Source organism: Helianthus annuus, chromosome 2 (genome assembly GCF_002127325.2).
Source record: "Helianthus annuus cultivar XRQ/B chromosome 2, HanXRQr2.0-SUNRISE, whole genome shotgun sequence".
In the NCBI taxonomy this organism is placed as follows: domain Eukaryota; kingdom Viridiplantae; phylum Streptophyta; class Magnoliopsida; order Asterales; family Asteraceae; genus Helianthus; species Helianthus annuus.
The window spans coordinates 52924552-52936261 of NC_035434.2; the positions used below are offsets into that span (position 1 = coordinate 52924552).

Here is an 11710-nt window from a genome sequence, read left to right on the forward strand (position 1 = left end):
GAAACATAATCCTCAATTATTGGAGGACTTTGTTCCACAGCACAAGACACATTTTCTGTCTTTTCCGATTCCTTTGATGAATCATCCAGTTTGAACCCTAAACCTGCTACAAACTCTTCGGGATTAAGAGGTACAGATGGTTCAAACCGTGGCATTTCCTCCTCATCAGGCATCTTGGTATAATTGTGTCTCAACGGAGGTGGACACGACTTATATCCAATACACTTAACATCTCCTTTCAGCTTCTGAACCTCGATGATATGATCAAGCACATATCGGGAGTTAGAATAACTCTCCAACTTGAGCTTGATCGCATCATGCTCACATTTGGCAATGGCTAACTCTTTCTTTAATTCTTCAATAATATTAATATAGTTAATAAAACCTGTTTGCTTGTTCAAAACTATTTTTGTTAATTCAGACACACTTTTCTTAAGCGTTTCAATAACAGATTTGAAATCTTTTTCATTGTGAATTAAAGCCATGTTTGCCTCCTTGCATTTCGAAAGGTCAACTACCAATCCCTGATTGTGACTAGTAACAACTTCTAGCTTATGTTTCAATTCCACACAATCATTGCATACACTAGGAGTTTCAGTGCGTACCTGACTAGTCGAGGCTGCAACATTTGCCATAAAGGCAGTTTGATAAGAAGAAGATCCATCCTTGGTGAAGAACTCCTCCATTTCCTTTGATGCAACTTCAGCTTTCTTTATCAACACAGATTTCCGGTTTTTCAACTCCTCGGCTTCTTTCAATTCCTCAGCTTCCTTCAGCAGACAATCAACCTCAGCATCGAGATTTTCCTTTACTTCTGGATCTGAACCATAACCACCCGCATTGGAGCTTTCCTCATCCGAGATACCGCTGTAACCAGAACTATCATCATCTTCAGAGAACTCCTCACTGTGAACATGCTTGATGTACTTGATGATCTTAGCATAACAAGCAGTTCCTCCATTGCCTTCCGTTCCCTGATTTCCCAGTTGAACTGACCAATCACATCCTTCATCTGCTTGAACTACTAAGGCCCTTTTTGAATTGGAAGGCCCCGCTAGTTTGAGTTACCCGGATTGTTAACTGCTACAATGCCCCTTTCATTGTTCCCTTGATTGGCATTGGATAATCTTGACTGGTTTCTGAAAGGATTTTGATTTCCTTGTCTGCTCGGTCGAGTGCATTCCCGTTTGAAATGGCCCTTCTCACCACAATTGAAGCACGTAACTGCATCCTTATCAAAGCCATACTTTGTATCCCTTTTGCTTTCCAAACTTGTTCTACCCGTTCTTCTCATGTAGTCCTTAGCTCTTCTCACTGCACTTGCAAATGCCCACTTAATATCCATCAGTTCAGTTTCCTCCCTGTCTATTGGCTGATAGTCTTCATCTGTCAAATTAATGTTCCCAATTTGACCGGCGACTAATCCACAAAATATGTACTCACCATTGTGTTTAGAAGCTCTATATGTTCCCGAGCACCTTCCACACTTACTTTGGTGAAGTATGAGGTATCGAATCTGACAATGTTGGGGTTTGAAGATTGAGTGTTGTTGTTCCCATAAAAGGTTTGTTGAGGAGATGGTTGACAAGGTAGTTGTAGGGTAGATTGTGTGAATGGAGAGGGTTGTTGTTGAGGAGATGGTTGACAAGGTAGTTGTAGGGTAGATTCTGTGAATGAAGAGGGTTGTTGTTGAGGAGATGGTTGACAAGGTAGTTATAGACCATAAGGATTTGTATTTGATACAAATGCGGTTTGACGCTTCGGTTGTTGTTGACTGGTACTAACCCCCATATTAATACCTCCATAGTATATCTCGGGATTTTGTGGAACTGGAAGTCGTTTAGCCTTTCAAATTTCTTCTTCGTCCTTGTTCTCGAGCTTTTGGACGAATTCATAAATGCTAAGCGTATCCAAAACACTAGTATGTTTCAACAAGTCGATAAATTGACTCCACTTAGGTGGCAAAGCCTCAACAAAACGCATAACCATTTCTTGCTGTGTAGCCAGAACCTGGTATGAATGCATCTCACTAACCAAGTGATAATACTCAGTATCCATCTTGTAGAGTGTTTCATTTTCCATGAACCGAAATCCTTCAAACTCCTTCTTCAACAAATCGTGCCAAATCTTTCTCGTTGCAGCATTACCTTCTCCTCTAGCTTCCAACACGTCCCACAAATTCTTTGTACTCGTGCAATACGCGAATTGATGAGAGATATCCTTATGAAGTGCTTGCGTAAGGATAGCAAATGCTTTCTTCTCGAGATCATACGCCTTCTTATCATTCTCGCTCAATGCCACCAAAGCTTGTGCATTGGAACCCGCTTCTTCGAGAGCTAGATTGTACGGTGTGATAAAGCATGTCCACAATTCGGTGTTTTGCCCTAAAACATACGTATGAAAACGACTTTTCCATGATGGGTAATCGTTCATATGATTCAATTTTGGTGGACGATTGTTGCTTCCCGTTTCACTCTCGCTTAAGAGAAGATTTTGAATGCTACTGTTTTGATTCGCGACACATGCCCATTGATGTTCGGTGATTTCCTTTTTGGGTATCAATCCTTTCACCCATTGTGAAGGATCTTGTGGTGTACTTAGGTTTTCACTCCAACTCCAAGGATTTGAACTCATTGTGAAGTTTTATAAAACACAATTTAAGTTAGAATACAAATTTGTAAGTTTTGACAAAGTTACAAGCTTTAATACTGTTGTTAAAAAAAAACAACAAAGACTGTTGTTTAAAAACAATTCCTTGTGAATTGAGAATTTAAAATGGAAATGTTGTTTTGCTTTTAGTGAATGGACAATTTAAAATAAATTCATTTTGAGTGGGTATGGACAATTTAAAAGAAATTTATCTATTCACCTATATATTAAATTTTGAACTGAATAAACAGTAATAAAAATATAATTAAAATAGAATTGAATGAATATATATAGTAATAAAAATAGAATTGAATGAATAGTAACATTACTAAGTAACAAAAATATAATTCAAATTGAATTGAATGAATATATAGTAATAAACATAGAATTGAATGAATAGTAACATCACTAAGGGATGAGCAAATGGTATCGGGTACCGGTACCGGTATCAAATTTACCAAACTAGGTGTATTTTCGGTACCGGTTCGGCATGGTATTCACCGGTTTTTACCCTAATAAAAATAGAATTGAATGAATAGTAATAAAAATATAACAAAAATATAATTAAAATAGAATTGAATGAATATGTAGTAATAAAAATAGAATTGAATGAATAGTAACATCACTAAGTAACAAAAATATAATTAAACTAGAACTGAATGAATATATAGTAATAAAAATAGAATTGAATGAATAGTAACATCACTAAGGGATGAGCAAATGGTATCGGGTACCGGTACCGGTACCAAATTTACCAAACTGGGTGTATTTTCGGTACCGGTTTGGCACGGTATTCACCAGTTTTTACCCTAATAAAAATAGAATTGAATGAATAGTAATAAAAATAGAATTGAATGAATAGTAACATCACTAAGGGATGAGCAAATGGTATCGAGTACCGGTACCAGTATCAAATTTACCAAACCGGGTGTATTTTCGGTACCAATTCGCCACGGTATTCACCGGTTTTACCCTCAAATACCGGTGCCGTATCAGTACCGACTGGTACCGAACCGTACCGTACCAGGTATATTCGGTACCGATACCCACTTTTGGGATTTCGGTAACGGTATTTTCGGTACCGGTTGTTACCGAGCTCATCAAATCCTGTAGCAACGTAGCAATGTAAGTAATTGCACCATTTAGATTATTTTTCATACACACAGTAAATAAACTGTATTTCGTTTGAATATTTTTCATACACACAGTAAGTAAACTGTATTTCGTTTGAATGAGGTTTTATATACACAACAACTTATTTTGCTTTATTTTTTGTCTTTTTCTGTAATGAATGAATTGTAGCATGTAAAATTAACTTAGGTATTTAGATTATTGATGTGCAAATCGTATCAAATCCTGTAATCAAACCGGTATCGTATCGGTACCAAATTTACTATACCAAATCATTTTCGGTACCAATTTGGTACCCACCTTTTGGCGTTTTCAGAATCGTTACTTTCGGTTCGACAACGGTCTAGCACCATACCTGTATTTATTAATTTTTACCTTCAAATACCATACCGTACTGTACCGAGCATTTTCGGTGCTGGTACCTAATTTCGATGATTTTCCGGATCGGTACTTTCGGTGCCGTTATCGGTACCGAGCTCATCCATATTTTAACGTGTTAGCACCGTAATAACTGAACTGAAAACAACCGAATTTCCAACGTGTAGGACGCGTGGGTCCTATTATTTTGATATTCGGTATCTGCTTGCCGTTACTAACACGCGTTTTGCAGTCATTGGGTCCCCGCCGCAACGCGCCGATAAAAAATCAACTAGTGTTGTTTAAAAAAAAAACAACAAAGACTGTTGTTTAAAAGAAGTGATACCTACGAAGACTAAGTCAAACTATAGTCAACGAAGACCATAGCATGTTATTGTTAGTCTACGAAGAGTAATGTTTGATGCACTGTGACTAGTGGTGCACAAATCGGGTTTTTTTAAAAACCGGGTTTCGGGTAGGATCGGGTTCGGGTAGGATCGAGTTTTAAAAAATCGGGTTTTTTTTTTAAACCGGGTCGGGTCCGGGTCCGGGTTTTCTACCAAAAATGTATACCCTATATACCCGGGTTCGGGTAGGGTTTGGGTCGGGTTTTATAAAACCCGGGTATTATAATACCCTATTTCCGGGTTCGGGTCCGGTTCGGGTATTCATCGGGTAGGGTTCGGGTATGCATCGGGTTGGGAAAAAACCCGCACCGGGTATTAAAAAACCCGCATCGGGTTGGGAAAAAACCGAATCGGGTAGTGCGGTTGTGGCTGGAGAAGGCTAGACGAGTGATGCAGGTGGCTGGAGAAGGCTAGACGAGTGATGCAGGTGGCTGGAGAAGGCTAGACGAGTGATGCAGGTGGCTCAAGCAATTGCATGTTGAGCCGAAAAAAATCAAATGAGAACAACCAGGACCAGCCATGCATTGTCACGAGATTTAGTGGGGTTTTGGTTTAGTTCTTTTGGGCTTTGAAAAGAAATATGTGGATTACATAATTTTTGTTTATCATAAGAACTAGAAACCTAATACTTAAACAAGATTCATTACATCAAAGTGCATACATAATTTTGTAAAATCATAAGAACTAGAAGTCTTAACGCATACATAATTAAACAAGATTACATCAAAATCGGGTTTTTTTAAACCGGGTTTCGGGTATAAACCGGGTTTCGGGTATAAACCGGTTCCGGGTTCGGGTATTTATAAAACCGGGTTTCGGGTATAAACCGGGTATAAAAAAAACCGGTTCCGGGTTCGGGTTTTAGATCAAATATGCATACCCGGTCCCTACCCTACGGGTAGAGTCGGGTTCGGGTTCGGGTATAAAAAACCTGAGTTTTATAATACCCGGTTCCGGGTTTTTTTTTCGGGTCCGGGTCCGAGTTCGGGTTTTTTGTGCACCACTAACTGTGACAACTATAGTCCACGAAGAATATGTAAAGATCTCTTGGGCCGATGAAGACTATAGACTAAGAAAACTGTGGAGCCCAATGTTATACCACAAAGGCCCATTAGTGATGGATGTCACGAAGACTATGTATCAATATATGTCCACGAACCCTATCCTTATGAACACTATCCTTCACGAACAGTCAAGTCCCCTTCTACGAAGACTCTATTCACGAAGACCCAAGGACCTTTCGTCGATCACAGAAACCCACGAAGACTTAATTCTTCGTTAAACAAAGGTTGGTGAGATTCCTCTTTTTACAGGCTTTTTCTGATTTGAAGAAAGGATGTAGCTGGGTATCTTAACTTGGTTAATAAACAAGCAGTCGAAATCTTTGCTTTTTCCAGAAAATCTTTTGAACCTTATCTTTACCAACCTAATTCCGGTGACTTTTCCGGTTAACCGACTCACCGGAAAACTTGACGAACACAAATTTTGAAAGAAATTTTAAGACAAACCAAGTCCTAACATGTCTTCATGTGTTTTAACTTCAAAGACAAGGTTTTGCTTGGTTTTAAACAAGGAAGAGAGCCAAAGCTCTAATACCACTTGTAGGTCCACTTGGAGGATCAAGATTAAACCTGCTCCACTTGGAGGATCAAGATTAAACTTATTTCCTTGTTTGTTAACACACTAACCAGTGCGGAATCCACGAGAGTATGCAAACCAAAGCAAAATGGAACAAACACAAAGTAACCAAAAATTCACAACTTTGATTAAGTGAAGAGAATCAGTAACGCATACACACAGTGTTTACGATATTAACACAGAAACTTTCTGGACTCTTTTTTTTTCCTATGGAACAAGTCTTTGTTTATATAGGCCTAATACCCAGTAACACTACGAAAGGTGTTACTGGGCCACGAACAGTGTACAAGTCCACAAGACTATAGTCTTCGTAGACATACCCAATGAACAGTTAGATAACCACGAACAGTCACAAACCCACGAAGACTAGGAGTCTTCGTGGACTGACCTGCGAACACTCTAAAGGGCCACGAACAGTTATGGTATGGACGAACCCTTCTTTGTTGAGACTTTTCGTAGACTTCATATTACAAGACCTACGAAGACTTCATGCAAGCCTATTTAAAGATCGTTTGTGAAGGCCATGATATATTCTCATATTACATAAGGTGACATCATCATGACATCATGGTGATGTCATGGTGATGTCATCTCGTTGCTCTTCGTGCTTTGGTGTCGAACTCTGGGACGCACGACGGAGGAATGTTGTGACATCAGGCTTGAACCGAACCGAACCGAGTCAAACCGAACCGAGTCGAACCGAACCGGGCCGCATCCACAAAGTGCATCAACAACGATGAGGATTTGGAGTTGGAACGACGACCCGATATAAGAAGTGGAAAAAAGGGGAAAGGGTGGATGTTGGTCCCCTTTTCTGATGTTGTTCGAATGATGCAACATTCTTCGATCGTAGAGACGGGTGTTGTGAAATATATAAACATTCAAAGAATAAAATAAAGATATTGAGAGTGTGATTTCTTCAATGATTAATTCTTATAAATAAATATATATTCTATGAACATAAGAATTTATCTTTGTTTGGTGGAATCAAACAAAGTAGAAGGGATCGATCCGAGAATAAACTCGCATCGTCAATATCACCCCAGGAACAATCCAGGACGTAAACTCACATGGAACTCTATTTAGAAAATTTACTTCACAAGACACACATAATTCCTACGAGAGAATTATGTATTTATAGAGATTCCACTTGCACTATCTCAAATGTAATTTGTTAATAGAATGTTGGTTTGTGTGTCCATCCAATTGTCATGTGGCTTATCTTCTGTGTATACCAACTTGTTCCTTTTTTCTATTGAAAGCTATCATAGTTTTGAGATATTTAATGTATTCATAAGATAATATATCTTATGAACACAATTCTTTGATTTATATCTTGTAAACTTCATAATGTCCCGCTAACGTATTGAAGTCTTGTAACCTTGTAGTGATCTTTTAGTCAAATAATTAGAAGTTTGATTATTTTCTTTCTTAGTCTTTATAATTAGTGATTCTGGGACGGTTCATCAGTCGGTTAGCGTTGACGGAATTAATTCTAAGTAACTTTAACAATTTTCAACAACAGATACATAAAAGTTTCCTAACAGTGGAGTTGTCTTCGGCTAATTTCGAAATGAAGGAAGATTTCGAAGGGATGAACCGACCCTTACAAGACATTCGAGACCTCGATCATAGGCGTTTAGAAACTATGCAAGAAAGAAACGACGAAAACAAAAAAATTGTCGCGATACAAGAATCGAGGCAAATGGTGAAAGACATATATTTTTGTCTAAGCTGATCGATCACCTCGTAGGCGACGCGTTGATCCTAGCGCAAATGCGTCGACAACAAATTCTTGAAAAACACGGACTTTAGATTATTAATTTTTTTTTATTTAGCAATGTAATTTTTTTATTTGTTTTTTTTTCGCTTTTATATTTTTATTTTTAGCAATGTAATTTTTTTATTTGATGAATTTTATTAGTTTTAATTTGAAAAAAAAAATAAAAATAATAATTGGGTAATCATTGATGGGGCATTATGGTCATTATACCGCTACACCCATTTTAGAAAAACCCCCATAAGACCATGTGTAGTGGTTAACACCCCACCCTTGGGCGTTTTGCGCCATGTGACAGCACAGTCAGCTATGGGGCATTATGGGGCGTTTTCTAAAATGGGTGTAGTGGGGGTGTGGGCATTGTGGGGCATTATGTTTGTAATAAAATTAAATTAAAAAAACATCAAAAAAAATCTGATTGGTTTTACAGAAAGGAAAATGAAGGTGATTGGACACAAGAAAAGGGGCAAGGCGTGGAAAATACAACGCCAAATGCCAATTTAGGTTTAAAAACGCCCCTGAGGGCCGAGCTTGGGCGTGTATTGGGCGTTAAAAACGCCCCATTTCGAACGATTACGCATGGTCTAATGCTCCATTGCTGACTGAACTGTCACATGTCGCAAAACGCCCAAATATAGGAGGCATTATCTTCCCCTCCCGCTACACAAAGTTTGATAATAATTTAATAATATTAGACGCCTAGCATTGAATGAAAAACTCCAATAGAGACCAAAATGGTTAATCGGCTGTTCATATACCCACGTTTCGCTGATTTACAATACAAGACATTGATGTCACCTCTGCAGCTAGCCTTTACGTCTGCCTTGCACATACGGTCTTTCCACAGTTTGTATTATATACGGTAATAGTTAATAAGTTCTCATCCTTCGCCAGCATTTTCGGTAGTTGCAGGTTCGTTTTTTCAATTTCGTAATTATCTTAAGAGCATTTAGTCGAAAAAAGGTTATTAGCGTTTATGATTATTAGTTTACTGTACACAAACAGTATTTTAGTAACTGGAAAACTAGATAATTATTTCACTTTTAGCTTAAGTTTGCTGGAAATGATTCTGTCTAATTGGGGCTGATTGTTGCAGGGAGGCAACACAGCAACAATCAACATTGAGATGGTAATGCTACATTTTAATTAATCTATATGATCTGCTCTTATTATTTTTTTTTTTGAACTATAATGTTTCTATTCTTTTTTTTTTCACTTACAGGGAAGTACAAGCGATTTTGAAGGATTAATAACTCATGGACCATGGGGTACTTTTTTCCAGGGGGAGGAATGGGCTTATAAGCCTAAAGGCTCTATTGAAAAGATAATTGTTCAGCATGGAGAAGCTGTTGACTCCATCACATTCCAAAGTAACTCCAGTGAAGATGAATCTCAAGGTCGTTTCTTTGGTGACAATGTTCTTAGGACTACCAGTGAAGTAACCACGGTAACTTATATGCACCGACTGCTTTTTGATGTCGTTATACACATATAATAGCGATGGCTTATATTTCCAATTTTGCAGATTTCCATTGACTGTTCCAATGAATATTTGATGTCAATAAGTGGGACAGTTGGTCGTGTAAAGGCATATGATGTAGTAAAGTCAATATGCTTTAAGACAAATCTGAACGTTTATGGCCCGTATGGCATTGATGAGGGAACTGCTTTCTCATATGAAGTCAAAGACGAGGTGATTGTAGGATTTCATGGGCGTGCAGGCAATTATTACCTCATTGCTATTGGGGTTTATGTGATACCCAAATCACCTGCGTCTCTTCCAACGTTTACATATGAAGGCAAAATAAAGAATGAGGTTCATCTTCTTGTAATCTTTTAAAGTCTATGCTGGTATATTTTTTCTGAAGCTGAAATGCTTTTTAATATCTTGCTGGTTGATGTCTGAGGTTCAATTTTTTTGTCGCTACTCATGTTGTTCTGAAGTTGAATTAATATGTTGATTTAAGTTTTTACTACAGTTATGCTCTAGGATGTCTAGAGTGGTGATGCCAAGGGACGTTGGCCCGTGGGGAGCAGGTGGAGGTAAAGCTTGGGATGATGGAGTTTTTTCTACCATCAAACAAGTTCATGTTCATGTAGGAGAGCTGAATGTGATTTACGCGCTTCAGTTTGAATATCAGAAAAGGGATGGTAAATCCATTTTGTCACAAATCCATGGAGGAACAGATGGACTTGAAATAAAAAGGGTATAAATGTGTAAAGACATGTTTCTTTTAAATTTATCTTTGGCTGAAATTGAAAACAAAACCATGACTTTGGCAGGTTAATTTGGATAAACACGATGAGTTTATTACTGGAATATCCGGGTTCTATGGACCTGTTAAAGGGTATAATGGATTGGAAACTATTGCATCAATTAGTTTTCACACAAACAAGATGATTCATGGGCCATTTGGAGAAGAAAGGGGTGCAGGGTATGTTTATTTTTGTTCAACACCATATCCAGGAAAAGTGGTTGGTTTTCATGGAAGGAATAACGGATTCTTAGGTGCGATTGGTGTTCATATGGAGTATTTCTGAAGATGGTAGACTTAAAAGCTGTGTTGACCTTTTTGTAAGATGCATAAATCACTTGTCACTTGTTGAACTAAGTTTATGTTATCCATATTTTGTTGTTTTTGGACTTTTAAGCTCAAAGTTGAGGTTGATGTTGAAGAGTATACCAATGCCTTATCTACCCGTACAACTTCACTAATAGATTTTTAAAAACAATTAGTAATCAAACTTAACAAGAAATATGGTATGTTTTTTTAATCAGCAAACAAGTATATATTAGTATAAACCAGCGTGGGGCTGAACATCATACAAGAAGGAAGACAGTTTAGAAAAAGCGCCAAAACAGATCCTGGAGATGTAAAACAATAACCAAACGGCGAAGAAACATACAAAAAGACAACTAAAAACATTGTAGCGCTGAGCAATGCCAATTATACCAACCAATAGAAAGAAAATTACTAATTAGACTTGAGAAGAGCTGCGACATGATAGTAGCCGCCGCTGTTGACATTGTGTATGTAACGTTCCTGAATATCGGCAAATTATGGGTTCCAAACAAACCAGAAAACAAAGTAAAGAAGTGCATGTAGGAAGTTTTTACCATCTTCAGGCATTGATGACAAATTTGTGATAGATAGCAGATGAGCAATAGAAGGCGTACCTGAGAAGTCGATGGCACACCACGTAGAGACCAACCTTTACAAGTAATTAACAAAGGGACAAAGGAGAAACGAATTTGATTATATTTATTTTCAAGAAAACAAAATTGACAAGCTGTGGATTGAATCTTGACCGCTTTTGAAGTAAAGATAGAGCCCAGTCTCACGTGCCATAACCATGTCCATTATCAATTCATGCTTGCGAACACACGGGTTTCCTTGTCTTCATTTAAATTGTATAAAGATATTCTTTTAACAACTTACTTTCATCAACTTCTACCGACTATGATGCATAAGTAAATAATCGTCTTTCATACGAATATTGACAACCACACTGCTTGCCCAATGTATGAATATCACAACCACACTTTGTTCCCCGTCTGCCACAAACGAAATGTACCATTTCCCGTAAATGTCAACATAGGACACCCCCGAACTTCACTTAACCACCAACAAGTACTTATTACAGAGAAAAAAGAAAAATTACCCATCATGTGGTTGCTACCGTCGTTATCCAAATACCATAAGTCTTTTTCAACCGAATCGTCCTCGTAGTTCTTTGGAATAACCTT

The 11710-nt window shown here is 37.9% G+C and overlaps 1 protein-coding gene across 1 annotated transcript; it reads left to right on the forward strand.

Moving 5' to 3' along the window:
* Positions 1-8968: 8968 nt before the first annotated feature.
* LOC110892100 (agglutinin) lies at positions 8969-10540 on the forward strand. The gene is made up of 5 exons (XM_022139437.2): positions 8969-9091; positions 9185-9409; positions 9488-9778; positions 9942-10169; positions 10246-10540. Exons 1-5 carry the CDS (start codon positions 9089-9091, stop codon positions 10501-10503), a joined length of 1005 nt encoding a protein of 334 aa, XP_021995129.2. The 5' UTR covers positions 8969-9088; the 3' UTR covers positions 10504-10540.
* Positions 10541-11710: the final 1170 nt, after the last annotated feature.

What these genes read in the sequence shown, in the direction of transcription:
- LOC110892100 (XM_022139437.2), top strand. An exon ending in CTACCAGTGAAGTAACCACG is followed by an intron (nt 9,410 to 9,487) that starts GTAACTTATATG and finishes CCAATTTTGCAG; the next exon opens with ATTTCCATTGACTGTTCCAA. An exon ending in AAGGCAAAATAAAGAATGAG is followed by an intron (nt 9,779 to 9,941) that starts GTTCATCTTCTT and finishes TTTTTACTACAG; the next exon opens with TTATGCTCTAGGATGTCTAG.